This window comes from Coffea eugenioides, chromosome 10 (genome assembly GCF_003713205.1).
Source record: "Coffea eugenioides isolate CCC68of chromosome 10, Ceug_1.0, whole genome shotgun sequence".
Taxonomy (NCBI): Eukaryota; Viridiplantae; Streptophyta; class Magnoliopsida; order Gentianales; family Rubiaceae; genus Coffea; species Coffea eugenioides.
In genome coordinates this window covers 17,857,848-17,874,432 of record NC_040044.1, presented here as the reverse complement: position 1 = coordinate 17,874,432, position 16,585 = coordinate 17,857,848, and the positions used below count along the sequence as shown (strand labels likewise).

Sequence of the window (16,585 nt, the reverse complement as noted above, 5' to 3'; positions counted from 1 at the left end):
CATCCATTAATCTATTAATTCTTTTCAATCACGTGTACCACTAAGAGGGAAAGATAATTGTTCTCTTTTCCATTTATCGTTGTAACAAAGATTAGATTTGATGTCAATCAATTAACCAAATCTTGAAGGGTACTTCCGTAACTTCACCAAGAGGCAGGGATCAGGAAGCCGCTCTCCACTTCCTTCCCTTCTCCGGTGAGTCCAAAACACACACACACGCACACACACACACTAAAACACACTCTTTTACACAGAGTCAGACGGAAACCTCCCCAATTTCTCTCTCACTGAAAACACACTGAAACTCAGTCAGCATAAACCCCTCTCCCTCTCTCTCTCTTTTGTCCATATTTTCATCAGTATATAAGTAAAACAAAATAAATAAGTAAATAAGTAGATGAGTTGACGAATCGACAATGCGGAAATTCACTGGTTTCAATGGCGGCGGTGGATTGAGGAACGGCGGCGTTTCGTCGGATCACAACCACCACGTATCGATTGGGATTCGTTCTGGTGCTTTGCATAAGCAGCAATCCCGTTACGGTCACCATCTTCACCACCGTCGGTTAATAAAGGGTCGCAAGATCTCCATCGTCGGCGCCCTTATTGTCTTTCTCTTCGTTGCCTTCGTCGCCTCTATCTTCGCTTTCCTCTTCCTCTCTTCAAAAGATAAAGGTACATTTGCACATTCTAATTTTATCTCTACTTTTTTTTTTGGGGTTCTTTTTGAAACACAGTTTTTAAATTTTTGCTCGTGTTTTTTCTTTTTCTTAGTTTAGCAGAAGAGTTAGCTTTTTTCGGAACTAGAATATGCTGACAATGTGGAAATTGAATTCAATTTTGCAATTGTTTGTTTAAACTAGATTATGGTTGTTGATTTGATGCAAATTTGGAACGTTTTGACTTAGTTGGGAAAGCTTGCCGTTGTACTGCTGCTACTGCTACTGTGATTAGGAGAAGGGGGCACAAACGATTTTCCCTTCTCAAGGATTAGAGGAGGAGATTGGCAGTGAGATTAGAACGCCAAGTTGATTTTCAAGCTTTTGCAGTTTAGGTTAACTGAGGGTTTCAGTGTTTGATGCAAATGTTGGGGCTTGGCGACTTGGTGAACAGTATATGAAAATTGCTTTTGTTGATTGATTTTGTACTTGCATTGATTGATTCTTGAATGTTAGACTGATAACTGGTCCAGCCCTTTACTGATGAAATTAAAGTTTTAAATAATGAATGAGAATGGGATTTCACTGCAAAAAAAAAAAAGTGTACATATTATTGGAAGACACGAACAGAATTAAGTCTGTCATTGGTATCACTGTGACTGACATTGAAATTTGACAAATCAAGCACCAGACTTATGCCAGCAGAGGGGATCACAGATTTGTCAGCCAAAATATGTTTCTTTCTCCCTGATGCTTTAGAGATACCATAATTGCTTAAGCTTGACTTCATTTACTAGAGATTCTTTTTATTATGTGTTAGTCACAAATCAGTGAATATATATTTGATAGTTTTAGAACTTGACTTCTAATACATGTTTCTGTTGTCTTGCTGCAGACACACATAGTAACTTAATACAGGATGATGACTTCGTAAATGATACAGATTTTCTTACAAATGTTACACGTACAAAGAAACATAATACCGTAAAATTTGGCCATGGGTCGGTTACACATGGTAAAGATTCGCGTTATTGGGATGGTGATGATCGGAGACGAGATGAAGATTATCATGAGGAGGCTAGGGATCATTCTGTAAATAAGGATCATGTTCCTGAGAAGGGTAAAAACAGTGGTAGGAAATCGTCCAGTGATGAATCTCATAAAGGCTTGGGTCATAGAGGGAATGGATTATATAATGAGGCAGGGCGTAATGAATTAAAAATGTATGAAGCTGAATATGAGGCATCTTTGAAGAACATTGGGCAGTCAAAAGAACATGATGGTGGAAATCAGCTATCTCATGATCGTACTAGTAGTGGAAATGAGACTGAGATGGTGGATCCTGATGATGAGTATGATGATGGTATTGACTTACAGGATGGTAGGAAGGAAGACGATGGTGAAATGGAACAGGATGATGGGGACCATTCTGGTGCAACTGCATCATATGATCTAGATGGTGGAGAGTCTGCTAATTTACATAAAGCCCAAACCAAGCATCAAAATATTGTTCACGAGGTTGATGAAGCTTCCACTGATTTATCTGACAAGGAGTCAGCTTCCAGCTCAGAACATTCTGGCAAAGTTCCTGGTAATTCAAGACATGCACGTCCTATTGATAGTCAATATTCTAGAAGGTCTGCTACTGAAAAACGGTCTGGTTCCAAAAAGAAGTCAAAACGCCGTAAATTTTCTGGTCAGTCTCTGCTATTTCTACTACGTGTGTCTTTAAATGTTATAGCTTTTGAGTGATTGCTGATGTAGTGACATGGTCATGTGGATGAGTCCTGGACAAGCCGTGGTGCTTCACCACTCTTCTTTGTATGTGAAAACCAATCATGGTGTTTGGGTTTGTTGACATGAACGTTGAAATTCTTTTTATTCTTTTTTATTTTCTTGTTTTGGGAAAAGGTGGTAAGAATATGAAATGATTACCACACACTTGTACTAATGTGTTACGTGGTTATCTGATGCTGCACTTAATATTGGAGCTCATAATGGCTAGGTTGTGCTTGGTACTGAATCAACTATTGGGTTGACAATAATGGGCTGCAATCTCAAGTGAAGAACCTTTAATTTTGTATCTAAGACACTTTTTTAGCTTGAAGCATTTCTATTATTTTATCCTATACTTCTTGTTGCTACATGGATCCATAATTGATTTTAGCATTAATTGTTTGTGCGTGTTATGACATAGTGTGTTTAGGTTAATATGCATTCACTCACATGTTGATATAGACAAGACAAAAAAGTAAGGGATAGTTGCTTGTGATTGGTGTAGGCAGTTTATGTGGTTTATTTGTAGTTTAAATTTCCATCATATTCACCTGAATGTGAACATTCATTTGGCCAACTTTTACTATATGCTTTCAGGTTCTTGCGAGATGAAACTTCTAAACTCTACTGCACTGCTTGTAGAACCTTTAGAAAGCCGAAAATTTGCAAGGTTTTCCTTGCAGTATACAGAAGCAGAAGAAAAACCCGATGATGATGAAGAGTGGCAACCTAGATATGCTGGGCATCAGAGTCTAAGAGAAAGGGAAGAATCTTTTATTGCACATGATCAGAAAATAAACTGTGGCTTTGTAAAAGGTTCTAGTGGATATCCTAGTACAGGATTCGACCTGGCAGAAGATGATGCTAAATATATAAGCAGTTGTCACATTGCTGTGGTGTCTTGCATTTTTGGAAATTCAGATCGGTTGAGAATACCTGTTGGAAAAATGGTGAGATGTGTTTCACTTTTCCAATATTCTTGGTAAAACTTCTGCATCCTTTAGCTGTTATAGTCTTTAGAAACAGTAATCTGGAGGAATAATATAAGAACATCCTTTACTGCAGCTTTATGAAGGGCTGACAGTTTACAGTAAAGTGTTAACCTCATAGCTTACTGATGGTTCTATTAATTCCTTTCCCTTCTCCTACCCTCCTATTGCCTTAAATTCTGCCAATCCCTTTTCTTTTAATATCTATCTATGTATAAAGCATGAGGCATATCAAGTGTATCAAGTATCTAAAATTCTTCTCAAAATTTGTTTCAAGTTTTAAAGGTTTTGTAATTTGATTTGCATATGGAATTTCTTGGAAATTGTATTCCTCACAATAAATTGGAAGTTTTAATATGAAAATAGCTTTCACTTTGGGGTGAAAATTTGCTTCTAAATGGAAAGCACCCTTATTGCCCCCTTGGTCAACTCTTGTTAACTAATAAAACATGTATTATGTACAAAGGCAATTGACCATGAATGCTTTGGGTTACCATGACACTTCGGTCATGAGGCTGTAGAGAGTGGTTGGTTGCTTGAACATGATAAACACGTGAATGTGAGATGTACTGATTCTTTGCAATGTTTAATGAATTTTACCTGCCTTTGCTCAATTTTGAGCTTCTTCTCTCCTCAGTCGACGGTTTTTCCATCTCCAAAGATATTTTTTCATGTCCTTTCCTCTTTGTCTGTCCGTCTGTCCTCTTTCTATGCATTTTTGTAGGTAATAGTTTCTACTTATTCCCAGACTTTCTTGCCCAGCATATGCCTATGTTGTGCTCAACATGTTAAGCAGAAGAGGCAGAGTGCGGCTTCTGTTCCTTCTTCGGTTGAAGAGCATGCCCTTTTCTTTTGTCTTAGTTGTCATGGACATTGTGAATGGGATATCCTGAAAGAATGCTAAATTAAAATATCTTTGTTTCCAATTACAGAATGTTACTTGGATGCAGATCCTATTTGTGTACACATTCGACTCATTCCTTATGATCAGGAGATTAAATTGCTTATTTCTTTTCTTTACTTTTCCTTTATCTGGTCAGTAAATAAGTTTCGTTCAAATGATTTATTATGGTGATGAATATGATATTATCTTCACTTACATTCATCCATCCTCTTTCTTTCCTCTTGCAGGTCTCTCGTTTATCCAGAAAAAATGTTTGCTTTGTTATGTTTGTTGATGAAGCTACTTTACAAGCTCTTTCTTCGGAGGGCCATATGCTAGACAGAATGGGCTTCATTGGACTGTGGAAAGTTGTAGTAGTGAAGAATCTGCCTTACACTGACATGCGGAGAGTAGGAAAGGTTCCAAAATTGTTGTCACACCGACTTTTTCCTTCAGCTAGGTAAGAGAGTAGTTATTCAGTGACCTTTAAATTGATTCTGAGGTTAACCATGTAACTCCTTGTTTTACTTCTATTTTTACTAGCGGCTTCATGGATATGATGGAAGACATTTTTCTTATGTATAATGGCCCAGGTTTCTTTATGCTATCATTAAATGTTTACTGTAGCTGTATATGGTTAGAGGTGTCACTGTCATTTGACTTGTATCTTTTTCCTCTTTCTATGTTGTTCTTTTCACTATTGCCATTTCAACCTGTAGTTTGAATGTTTTGTGAAGAATATTGGTTCAACCGATGGTGGCAAATGCTGAGACTATCTGACAGATTCCACATTGTACTTGTATGGTGAAACCTTAACGGTTAACTGGACCCCCCCCCCCCCCCAACCCACCAAACAACAAAACAACCAACAAAAAAAAAAAGACCCAAAAAAAGATTAAGATTTAGTTACACTGTTAGTTAGTGAACAGAATCCAGGTAAACTTTTGAAAGCTGCCCCATCGTGTTTGGCAGTTTTGTCCTGTTATATATATCAAAGTGTGTCAAGCCGTGGACTTAACTATCATGAGGTTTTAAACATCATATTCTTCTGAAGTCTAGAACCAAGGAGGAAGTCTTAATCTTCGCGTTAATCTTAATCTTCAGATCATGTCTTTCGCCAGATGTTTCAAGATATTGAAGTACTATGGTTGTTAATATTGTTGAATTCGAGTGGTGCTCATTGGTGATTCTTATTAGGGTTGCTGAATTCTATCTCTGGTGGTAAACAATATTATAATTTACCATCTAGAGATTGATTCAAATCAATTTGACCGATTTGTGTGGTGTCGCTTTTTTTTTTTAATCACCAATATTCTTTTCACCTGTACTTTTCACATATTCTTTGTGTATCTTGGTGATGAGGTGCTTGATCGTAGTTAGTCAGTGGCCAAGCAGGAACAATGGTAAATTTAGAATTCAGAAAAAGGGCATTCAAGTTGATGAATTGCTGTAGTGATTCTATTTGAGAGCCTTTCCTGCTCAGTCACTTGTTCCTGTGTGCTGGGTTTCCTTCTGTTCACAAGTGCTGCAATAAATGTCAATCATACCAAATTGTGTCCATACAAGGTGCAGTTGGACAGAAGAAACAACCTCTTTTTTGCTGTCCTATAAGACATAGCTTGACAATCCAGAATTCACTTTTATTTTATTCAAAGTTGGATTATGCATTTCAAATGATCTTTTTGGATGGTTAAATGCTGCTGCTTATGTTGTGTTCAGGTATTCAATCTGGTTAGACAGCAAGCTACGTCTACAGCTTGATCCACTGCTTATCTTGGAATATTTCCTCTGGCGGAAAGGTCATGAATATGCTATTTCTAATCACTATGATCGCCACTGTGTGTGGGAGGAAGTTGCTCAAAATAAGAAGCTTAACAAGTACAATCATACTGTCATAGATGAACAATTTCAATTTTACCAAAATGATGGGCTAAAACGATTTAATGCATCAGATCCTAACAAACTTCTTCCTAGCAGTAAGATTCTGTTTCTTGTCTGCTTCTGAAATCTTTCAGCTTCAGCTTCTGGTATGATCTTAATAGCATGTTTTCTGGGTTATTGACAGATGTACCTGAAGGGTCCTTCATTGTACGAGCTCACACACCTATGTCAAACCTGTTTTCTTGTCTTTGGTTTAATGAGGTTGATCGATTTACTCCTCGTGATCAGCTGAGTTTCGCATACACGTATCATAAGTTGAGGAGGACAAACCCAGAAAAACCATTTTATCTAAATATGTTTAAGGTGAGCAGTCCTGGAAATTGCATACAAAGTCTGAGCAAGAGATTGACAACTTGCTTCTAGTTTTGTTTCTTCTTCTTATAAGCCATTTAAAACTGTTGTTGCCTGTCTTGCAGGACTGTGAGAGGCGAAAGATGGCCAAGTTGTTTCGTCACAGGTCAGAGGAGAGGAAAACCGTACAACATGATATAGAGTAGTTCTGGATGGAACTTTACCTGGGAAGGGTGATTCATTCTTTTGTATGTTTACATCATTACAACTGGATTCATTGGTTCAATTCTTCCGGCCCATTTGTTGTAAAGTGATGATTAATCAATCTGCTCAATTTGCTCCTGGTAGTCTGCCAAGTTGATGTATAAGAATTGGATGTTTGCACCTTGTGGACACGGCTCCAGGAAAGGCAGGTCAGTTTTCAAGACTCGTCTTTCAGCCGGAAATTCAAATAATAAAACAACTAAGAGCCTCCCTTTTGTCTATTTCATTCATTGGCTTGTATCATAGCACCATGGACCATCCAATACCTTTTGTAACAATATTTTTTTATTATAATTTCTCGTACGAAATATATACCTAGCCAAATGTGCCTCTTTTATGGGGTTCATGAATTTTGTCGAGTCATTTACGTCTGTAAAATGTATTAAGAGTTTAATTCAAATTTGAGCAGTTTTAGTAGTCTTCATATCTGAACATTGTACTTTTCTCATGTCCTTTTCTCAATTTGAGGTTATAATACTTTTTGATATAGAGTTTATATCCACTGGATTTACTGGTATTGATCTGTTTTTATTGTGGACGGGATGTAAAAGTTGATATGAGAGATGTTGTTTGTTCAATTTTCTCTATTAGAAGTTAATAGATTTGAATGTGAAAATATGGAGTTTAGCTAGACAAGAAAAGCTGTCTACCCTCCTTGCATAAGGCACGCTTGGGAGAAGTAGAATTACATATGGGGCAATGCATGCCTAGAGAAAAGAACAAAAGAATATTAACAATCATATGGCAAATTCTGGACAAGCATGTCTGATGTTTGTATTCCTTGGAAACTTTTAAAAGTAGTATTGCATGCTGCAGGTGATTGGGCTATACCCTTCTGTATGTATTCTTGTGTGAATAGTAAGAATGAAATTGACATTTCATTTATCAAGATGATTCTCTTTTCCTTAATTTTGTGATGAATCCTGATTCATTTTTCAAGTTTTATGGTTGTTTTGAATTTCAACATCCTGAAAGTACTTTCGAGAGCTAATGCTTGTGGCTAGTGGATCAGTAAGTATGTTTTCTTGGAAAAGGTTTTGTATAAGGGAAAGGTAAAATGATGGTGATGAGAATCAAACCTTTGTTACCTCTAGAGCAAAGCCCTTTATCCAATTGGTCACCATTTGATTCTCCAGTGAAGGTCATTTATGTGCTTTGTTAAGTTTTCTATCTTAAACCTTTCAACCAGCACTTTGAGATGGCTTATGACAATCACTTCTCTTCACTGTAATTGTCCTTCAATTCTGCCAAAGATCTGCACTTAAATTTAACTGGCTTACAGCAGAAAATGTTGTCTAGTGCTCTGCACCTGATTAATTGGAGTTAAGAGGATAAGCGTAAATCCACAAGTTAGGGTGGTGAGCCCATGTTATGTGTCCCATATATCTTCGCATTTAAAATTTGGTCTGGTGAATGGGTGCATAATGCTTTAAGATGGAAATTTATCTTAAAGCATGCTGATTTCTGTTTCAAGTTTTATCAGGAACTTTAGTGGTTATCTCAACATCTTGTGTAGGAGAAAGATATGAACATCTTTCAACTTGATCTATTTGGTACCTGAAAACATTTTACCTGATAAATTGAAGCTTTACATATTAGAATGGTTGATTTAATTTTTAGTTAGTAGATACTGACTGCATAGTGGTTCATCTTCAGTTGTGAACTGTGGGGCACCCTTTAATTTTGGGCAAATGCCCACTGCTGTAAACATACATGCTGCATGGTTGTGACTGAGAATTTTGTCGTTGAGACTGCTCCCCCAAAACGAGACATAGATACAGTAGCAAGATAAATAGCACGGAATATGGGATTACAGTTTTTTCCTTTTGGATTAAGATTTACATTTCAAGTTTCAAATGAATGCTTTTGCATATCGTACAAATCATAGTACTTGAACTGATTTAGGATTACAGGGGTTCAAGGCACCAATAGCATCAGATTCAGAGTCTCACTGCTGCTACACCAAATTCAATAGATACAAACTGCACTAATTTAAGTTTTGCTGCATGGGAGTAATCTGCTGCAGCAACTTGTTTCTTCCTCTAAGAACCTCTTCGAAAACTTTGGTGACTTCCAATTCAAATACCTCGAGACTAACCTTCACAGCAGCCGATTTCTCTTGGATTGATGCTTTGGTTCTTTTTAACTTATCTATATCTGTTGCAATTTGCTTTTCAGTCTGAGATTTTGTCTCTGTTATCTCCTGTTCAATCATTTCATGCCCAAGAAATGCTACAAAAAGATTGTCAACATGGATGTTGGATTTGTTGTTAAAACATTTTGCAAGCTCTTGGACTGAATCTACAAATAATTTCATCTGAGGAAGTTCACAATGAATTTCCTTTTCAAGTTCTACTGGAATTGGACAGAAAATTATACAGAAAAGGATTGAGGATATAATGGTCATGGCACCTGTGATTGCTCATATAATATTTGTGGTACTATTCTTGCTGTTAATTTTGTTCATTGGAATTTCAGTACTATCTTCATTTTTCCACTTCAAAGAACCATAAAGTTTAGTGTCCCGCACAGCCAGTACCTGAATATTAGCCAAAGACTCGCCTTGAGACATACTTCTGGAAGCAACATCAATCTTGAGAAGGTTTCTATTCATCTCATTAATTGCAGATGTGAGCAAATTGCAAAGCTCCAAGATGCGTAAACTCTTATTCATGTATTCATCCACCAACTTGCTTATGCCATTCCATGTGCTCGTCGGTACTTGCAAGCTCTGAATTAACAGAAGAAACTCAGCATGCATTTTCTTTAGCAGAATCACAGCTTCTGTGCACCTTTCTGAATGTCATGCGCCAACGAAGCAAACAATGGTGCAACATTGTTCTTAGTGATGGTGTACGGGCTATCTTCAAGCTGAAATGGAGCAAGACAGGTGATGAAATACGCCTTACCCATTTGCTTTCTATACTTAGCTAGAAACCCTTAACCAAAGAATTATAATCTTAGAAAGACAACCGTGCCATTTACAGAAGATCATTAGCAGCATCTTCAAACAAATAGCTTGGAGTTATGGTTAAAGAATTATATTAGGATATTGGAGGAAGCCATTCGCTAGTGTTGAAGGAATCTCTACCTTGTTATACAATACTATGAAATCTATTCCTATTTGTGTAAAAGAATGTTTGTAGCACAAGTAAACTAACAGTTTTAACGAACCACCCTAAATCAATTTTATTGCAAACGTGAAGATAAAGTCACGCAAATACTTTTCCTGTTGAAGCATAATGTCTGCTTTTCGGTAGGAATGGAAAGCATGATTGTTCATAATGATTATAATAGTATTTTGAAAATGATAGGACTCCCCAAATACTAGCCGTGGAAGAAAGGAACCCCGTGAAGGCAACAAACTATGCATTAGTCTATTCTTAATCCATTGCTACAAGCTTAAGATTCTAACTTGTACTCTTCTTTGATCAAACAAAGCAAAGACGGTCAGCTTTATTATGTAGAGGGAAGAAAATCAAAGTAAAGCTGTTTTCCGTATGTTGCTCCTTATTTTCTAATAAGGTGTAACAAAATGATTCTAGAATTAACTTGTGCATGATGGGTCTATAGAATAATTCAAGTTTTGCTTGTTTTGCCACTCAAAAACAAGGTTGAATTTTATAAGTGCATATGAGATTGGGTAAAATATTTGCAGATTCTTTATTATCAAGCGGGTATTGTGCAGTTAGTTCAACTTAACCATTAATCTTTATTCTATGATTTTATTCAGCAGTTTTATATTGAATTAACGATATCAGTGCCATAATCTCTCTCTAAAACATTGTACCTTACACAAAAATTGGCGGAGCCGGGGTCCAAATATGCTTGGTTAGCCTACATCAATTTAGGCCTATAGCTTCTTATGTGTTTATAGAGGTGGTCATGGTTCAGATTTGAATTGGAACTGAATAGCAATTAGATCGACGGTTTGTTGAATTGGAATTGAAACCGGATTTTGAAAACCTAAATTGGAACCATAATCGTGACTAAAGGTTCGGGTATAGATTCACCAAAATTTTGAACCGGACCGGAATTGGTGATTTACGACCCGTTCAAACCATCTAAAGAAAATATTTACTATTTAAACATATTTGGCTAGTTTAGAATTCAATATCAATAGTTAGAATCTAATACTAGCAGTTCTAATTCAAATCCAACAACCTATTGCCCCATTCTATGAGTAAGTCTATACCCCATGACTAATCTAAATTCAAAATCAATCTAATCTAATCAACAATGAGATTTTTTTCATAAAATTTGCATAATTTTTTCTTTTTTCTTGCATATGATAATACAAAAAGTTTTTTTTTAACATTCATTGTCATATTTTCTTAAAATCAATTTTATAACAAGTATTTAAACATAACTAAAAGAACATAACAGTAATCAGAAGAAATCGAAATTGTAACTAGAATTGAATGTTCAACAATTGTAATCGTAACTCTCCCTATAAGGACCAGTTTAGGTTCCACTTTTTAGAAAAATTAGAATCGTCGATTTTTAAATTGGAATCGTGGCCATGTCTATGTGTTTCTATTCACCCCGTGCTTTTGTTTCTAGAATTGAAGAGATGGTATGGTAAGGACAAAATATTGAATTATGTTTTAAATTTTGTATGTTGATAAGAAAGAGTTCCACTTTATTTACACACTATTTGACAACAAATGAATAATTATTCACACACATTCTTATTAGCCAACCCCAAGCTCCGATTACAAAATGGGCTGAGATTCAGAAGTGTATTGAGGAATCCAACGTTTTTTGGGCCCAACTTTAGGCTTGTTGATCGAGTCTACTTCATGAATGGAGGCCTTGAAAAAAAAGATATGAGTTGTCATGGGTACAAACTACTCTAATCAAATTCAATACTTTAATGCTTAAACTTGTTTGTTTATTTTCGGTAAACTTTCAAAATTGGCTAGTTTCTTTATCAAGGAGGTGAAATGAGCATTTATCGAGTTGAGTTCGAGTATTCTAAATTTTGGACATGTAAATTTAAAAAATTATGCTAATTGACAAAAGTTCTAGTTATGATCACTTGGTACGAGTGTCAAAACTAAAATACTAGTAGAATGTTAAGATTTTGTAGTGAAGGAAACCTAGGTTGATCCTATAAGGAATAGTTGTAACACTTAATTTCCTATGTTGAAGTGGCAAAGGATAAATTTTGATGATATAAAAATAGTAAAGAAATAGCAATAATAAAAACAAGGATTAAACCACTAGGAAGGGTGTGGTTGTTAGGGATGAGAAGGTTGTGGAAAGGAGCAGGAAGAGTGTGGGGAGGGGTGAGAGATTAAAAGAACTAAACCAGTAGTAAAAGAGCGAATCCAAGGACAAGAAGTTTTATATTGCAATTGATCATCAATAGTTAAAGATTCAATATATGATCAACTATATGGCCTAGGCTCCTCTAGATACCAGAAAAATTCACAGTTTCTCTAATTTCAATGATTAAAATAATGACCCAATTTTATTTTTGTCAATAAACAAATCAAGTATTGACATAATTCAATTAATGTAATGGTAGATTTAAGAACCAAAAATCAACCAAAGATAACAATAATTTGTGGTGCCCAAATTATTAAATCAACACCATTGCCCCCTAAGATATCACAAAAGGATACAATATGTTATTAGCATTAGTTGCGACAGTGACTCCAATTTAAGACAAGTACAGATCAAAAATAAAATCAGTACTTTAATGTGAAAATACATATAAAGAAAAAAAATGTACTACTTAGTTCATCATATATGCATCAACAATAGCAGTTAAATCAAGGAGACATAAATAGTTAATAGAAAGATTGAAAATATCAAATCCGATTTCACAATTAATGGAACTAGGACTTCAATCCTTGGGTTGAATATCAAATTAACTACACATAATTGAGAGTTTCTTCCTCAATAATAATCTCCAAGAATAATTGAGAAAATGTGAGACATTTATAGCTAAAACACAAATTCTTCATTTTGATAAACTCCTCTAATCTATTCCTAAGAATGTAAAGCTACGAGAAATGTAGAAATCTCCATCTTTTGTCTCTTCAAAAGTTGTTTGTACGTAGGTCTCCTTATATAGATACTAGAGAGTCATAGGGTTTGAGTTGGAGGAGAACAAGTAACTTAATATAAAAGAAAACGTGTTTCCCATAGATGTCTAGCTCCAAGTTTAGCTTCATACCCAGTGCTTATTGTCTACTGCTTCTTTAAACTTTGAATTTTCTCCTAATTTCAGCTCCATTTTGGTTCTTTCTTCCAATTGTATTCAACCCTATTCAATCACAAAAAAATCTTAAATAGTACTTTTTATAGAAAAAAAATTTTTATAGCGAAAATTAATTAGAACTAGACGGTAAATGTTTATGACTATTTGACTGTTGTTCATGACTATTTGATTAGTTGATGAAGCAAAGATTAAACAAATTTTAACCAAACCGAGCTCAATTTGAATATCACTTTTTAGCCCTATGAGCTCTATAACGTTAGCTTCTAAATTAAACAAATTCAGATTAGATCATTCACATGAGGACATAATCGATAAAATTCTTTTCTTCAACCTTCAATATATTGTACATTTTCTCAACTAATATGTCCTTAATTTTGATACTATTCAAGTGGTTAATATGGTTAGAGGAAGAAGTGTTGAGAATTTGAAGTTCCAAAACTCCATTTGTTTAATTTTTTATTTTTTGTTTTTGTACAAAAAAAAATTAGAACAAAATGTTATCCTACTCCAAAGGCTGGAAGGTCACGGGTTCCATAAGTGGAATTAATCGTTGGGTCACTGCACTAAAACCCGATGAACCATGACTTGAATTGCACTTTACCCCTATGACTATATAAATACCTAACTCATGATTTTAATCAAAAAACAAAAACCTAACTCACTCCAATGTGTATGGCTCAGGCCAATTTAGATCAATGTGCACAACCATGACACAGAGGTAGATTGGCTATCACGTTGGAGGAAAAAAAAAATTTTTACAGAAAGATTTTTTTTTTTATAAAAGTATAAGTAATCCACAGTAATGGGATTAATACAAATTGATTATAACCAATCAAGTAATCAACACTATAACTGATTAACTCACAAATAGTGGAAAGATAATTAATATAAAAATAGACACAACATATATTTAGTGAGACCTAAGCCCAACTGCTCTAATTTATAGAATCTCAAACTTGACCACTAAATCAAGGATTCATCGGCATCATGTTGGAGAAAGTTAGAAGTGTATTGTTTGGCCAATGTTAGGGAGGTTAATAACTGCATTGAAATATCTTACGGTAAGTGCCCAATGAATTTAATATTTTATTCTATCATTAAGAATTAAGTTTAATTAGTGCTGTCACATATAAGAGAATTTTTTAATTTTTAGTTATGATAGTAAGGCAATTTGTTTGATTTGGATCCATGGGATCTCGTAAAAATCTTGTATTACTAATTCTTGTTAAATCTTAAATTATAACACTTCTATCTTTCCAATATTACTCAATACATTTTGTTTGAATATTGTTCTACATGTCTCTAAAACTTTTGATAATTTTGTAATTCAACCTTTCAAGACTATTCATTTCACTCACTTTGAAATATATGCATTTCACAAGAAATATTGGCTTTTGGTATTGCAATAAAGATTCCACATGTATCACAGACGCTGAAACTTTTAAAGTTATAAATATATATAGAACTCCCTCACTTCATTACCTGCATCATTTGTGATATTAAGTACTTGCGAAAGTGTCTAAAACACAAAGGTGATAATATGTACTTGCTTGGATTTTGTTTTCTAATTATATTTACATTTAGAGGAGGCAATTTTTGACACAACAAAAAATTACGATTCGAAAAAGGCTCGATATTAATGAAAGTGTATGTGCCCTAAAGTCAATCAACTTTTAGGGTTTGATATTTATTTGAACTATTTATGTTATAATAAATGATAACTTTACAATATTGATTGCTTATAGATTTATATTTGTATGATAAAGTTATTAGAATAAGCCTAATCAATTTAATTATAAGGATTATGATGATGAGGTGCAATTAGTTTTTTTTTTCAACATGTGAAATTTCTGGTAAGCTTAAAAAAGAGAAAAAAATGAGCCTACTACAATTATAATAGTAATCAAAATCAATTGCAAATTAAAGTAATTAATTGCGTATGCTAATAAGGTAGAATTTGAACTCATTTTATACGAGTGTTTAGTGCTTTAATTGCTTTATTTGAGCTTTAATATTGATGGAAATTGCCTAATTTATTATAGTTTTTGATCTAATAAGGGGTTGGCTTAATTTGATAGAAAATGGACTGATCGGGTACAAAGCTCGAGCGCCAATTAGAAGAGACCAATGCAAGACATCATAATGGACATTGAACTAGACATGCTCCAGAAATTTTTAATATTTTGCATCAGTCAATGTTAAGCACCGAACATTACGTCGGACTTTGTCAAAAACCTACTTGAACTTGACTTTATAGCTTTTCAAGACTTAATTATACAGCATTTCAACTAGAAATTTAGGATGCTATATGCAAGGGTTGTTTAGGACACTTTTAAGAGAAAAACATTGTGTAACTTTTTAGTCCGTACATTTTATATCTTTTTTTTTTAAACAATCAGGACAAAGGTGGGAAAGAATCAAGGAGCGATCAAGACAAAGATTACAGCCACTAAAATTAGAAGTTTTACTTACTCTTTATCTTCACTTGGATTATTCATGACTATGTTGAATTAATTTAATTCTAGGATTAGGGGGTTGTGAAGAAGTATTGGTTGATTATTCTAATTAAATTCTTGAAATTTGTCTTGATTTATCTATCTTATTTTAATTATATATTTATGCTTGATCACTATGGACATGCATCTAGGGTTTGTATGAATTGAGAGGGGCTATACAACTGGGTATTAGATATATAGACATACTTAACCTAAATTTGAGAGTAATTTAGGATTTGCATGATGTAATTAAAATCACTTAAAATCTTAGATCATCAATTAAGTAGTTATGATTTTGAGAGAGATGTGAACTTTAATTGAGCATAATTTAGATGTATTGAGAGATAATCTAAAGTAGCTTTATGTGATAAATTCTTAGCATATTAAGAAAATACTTGAAACAATTAATTCAAACTTTGAATCGAAATCCGAAAAACCCTAGTTACTTGCCAATTGCTTTCTCTAACTTACCTTTTTTGGTTTAATTATATAATTTATCTCTTAAATAGTGATAATAAATCTCTAAATTTGAATTTCATTACTCTCTATAATAATTATAACTCATTCATGTAGGTTCAATCCCTAGAACACTCCAGGTAATTTGATTACTATGATCAATTTTGTACACTTATAGTAATTATTGATCAAGTTTTTGATGCCATTGCTGAGGATAACATTTAATTTTGTTACTTTAGTTATTTTTGGCATTTTATTTTTAGTTCTTCACTTTTAGATTTGATTTTTGCTCATTTAGGTACTTGATTTATGACTTTATTTTCTCAAAAAGGCGAATTGAAATTTGACCTGGAGATAGAAAAAAATTGCAAGGAATTTGAAAAGACAAGCATAGTTGTAGAATCAAGTTTTGCACCATTTATCACCTAGAATCCATTTTGCCTTGGAGTTAACTGAGTCAAGTAATTTAGATGAATCTAAGATGGCATTGAAGCATCCAAATAATAATGATAACAACTAAATCCCTGGTCGACTCCACCTGCTGGACTTTGTTTGAGGGACATCTGATGTTCGATGATAGCAGCTTCTTTATATTGTAT

At 34.3% G+C, this 16,585-nt stretch overlaps 1 protein-coding gene across 6 annotated transcripts; it reads left to right on the top strand.

Moving 5' to 3' along the window:
- The first annotated feature begins 210 nt into the window (after positions 1 to 210).
- LOC113749784 lies at positions 211 to 9,968 on the top strand. 6 transcript variants are annotated; one of them, XR_003464583.1, is made up of 8 exons: positions 211 to 675; positions 1,555 to 2,355; positions 3,033 to 3,385; positions 4,556 to 4,767; positions 6,027 to 6,283; positions 6,373 to 6,551; positions 6,665 to 6,952; positions 9,432 to 9,968. XR_003464583.1 is itself a non-coding variant. In XM_027293633.1 (8 exons), the coding sequence occupies exons 1-7, from the start codon at positions 417 to 419 to the stop codon at positions 6,743 to 6,745; spliced, it is 2,142 nt and encodes a 713-aa protein (XP_027149434.1). In that variant the 5' UTR covers positions 211 to 416; the 3' UTR covers positions 6,746 to 6,787; positions 6,888 to 7,227. The 6 variants fall into 6 exon arrangements, 2 of the variants coding, with proteins under 2 accessions (XP_027149434.1, XP_027149433.1); XR_003464581.1 differs by lacking the exon at positions 9,432 to 9,968 and adding an exon at positions 9,282 to 9,406; XR_003464580.1 differs by lacking the exon at positions 9,432 to 9,968 and adding an exon at positions 8,717 to 9,250.
- Positions 9,969 to 16,585: the final 6,617 nt, after the last annotated feature.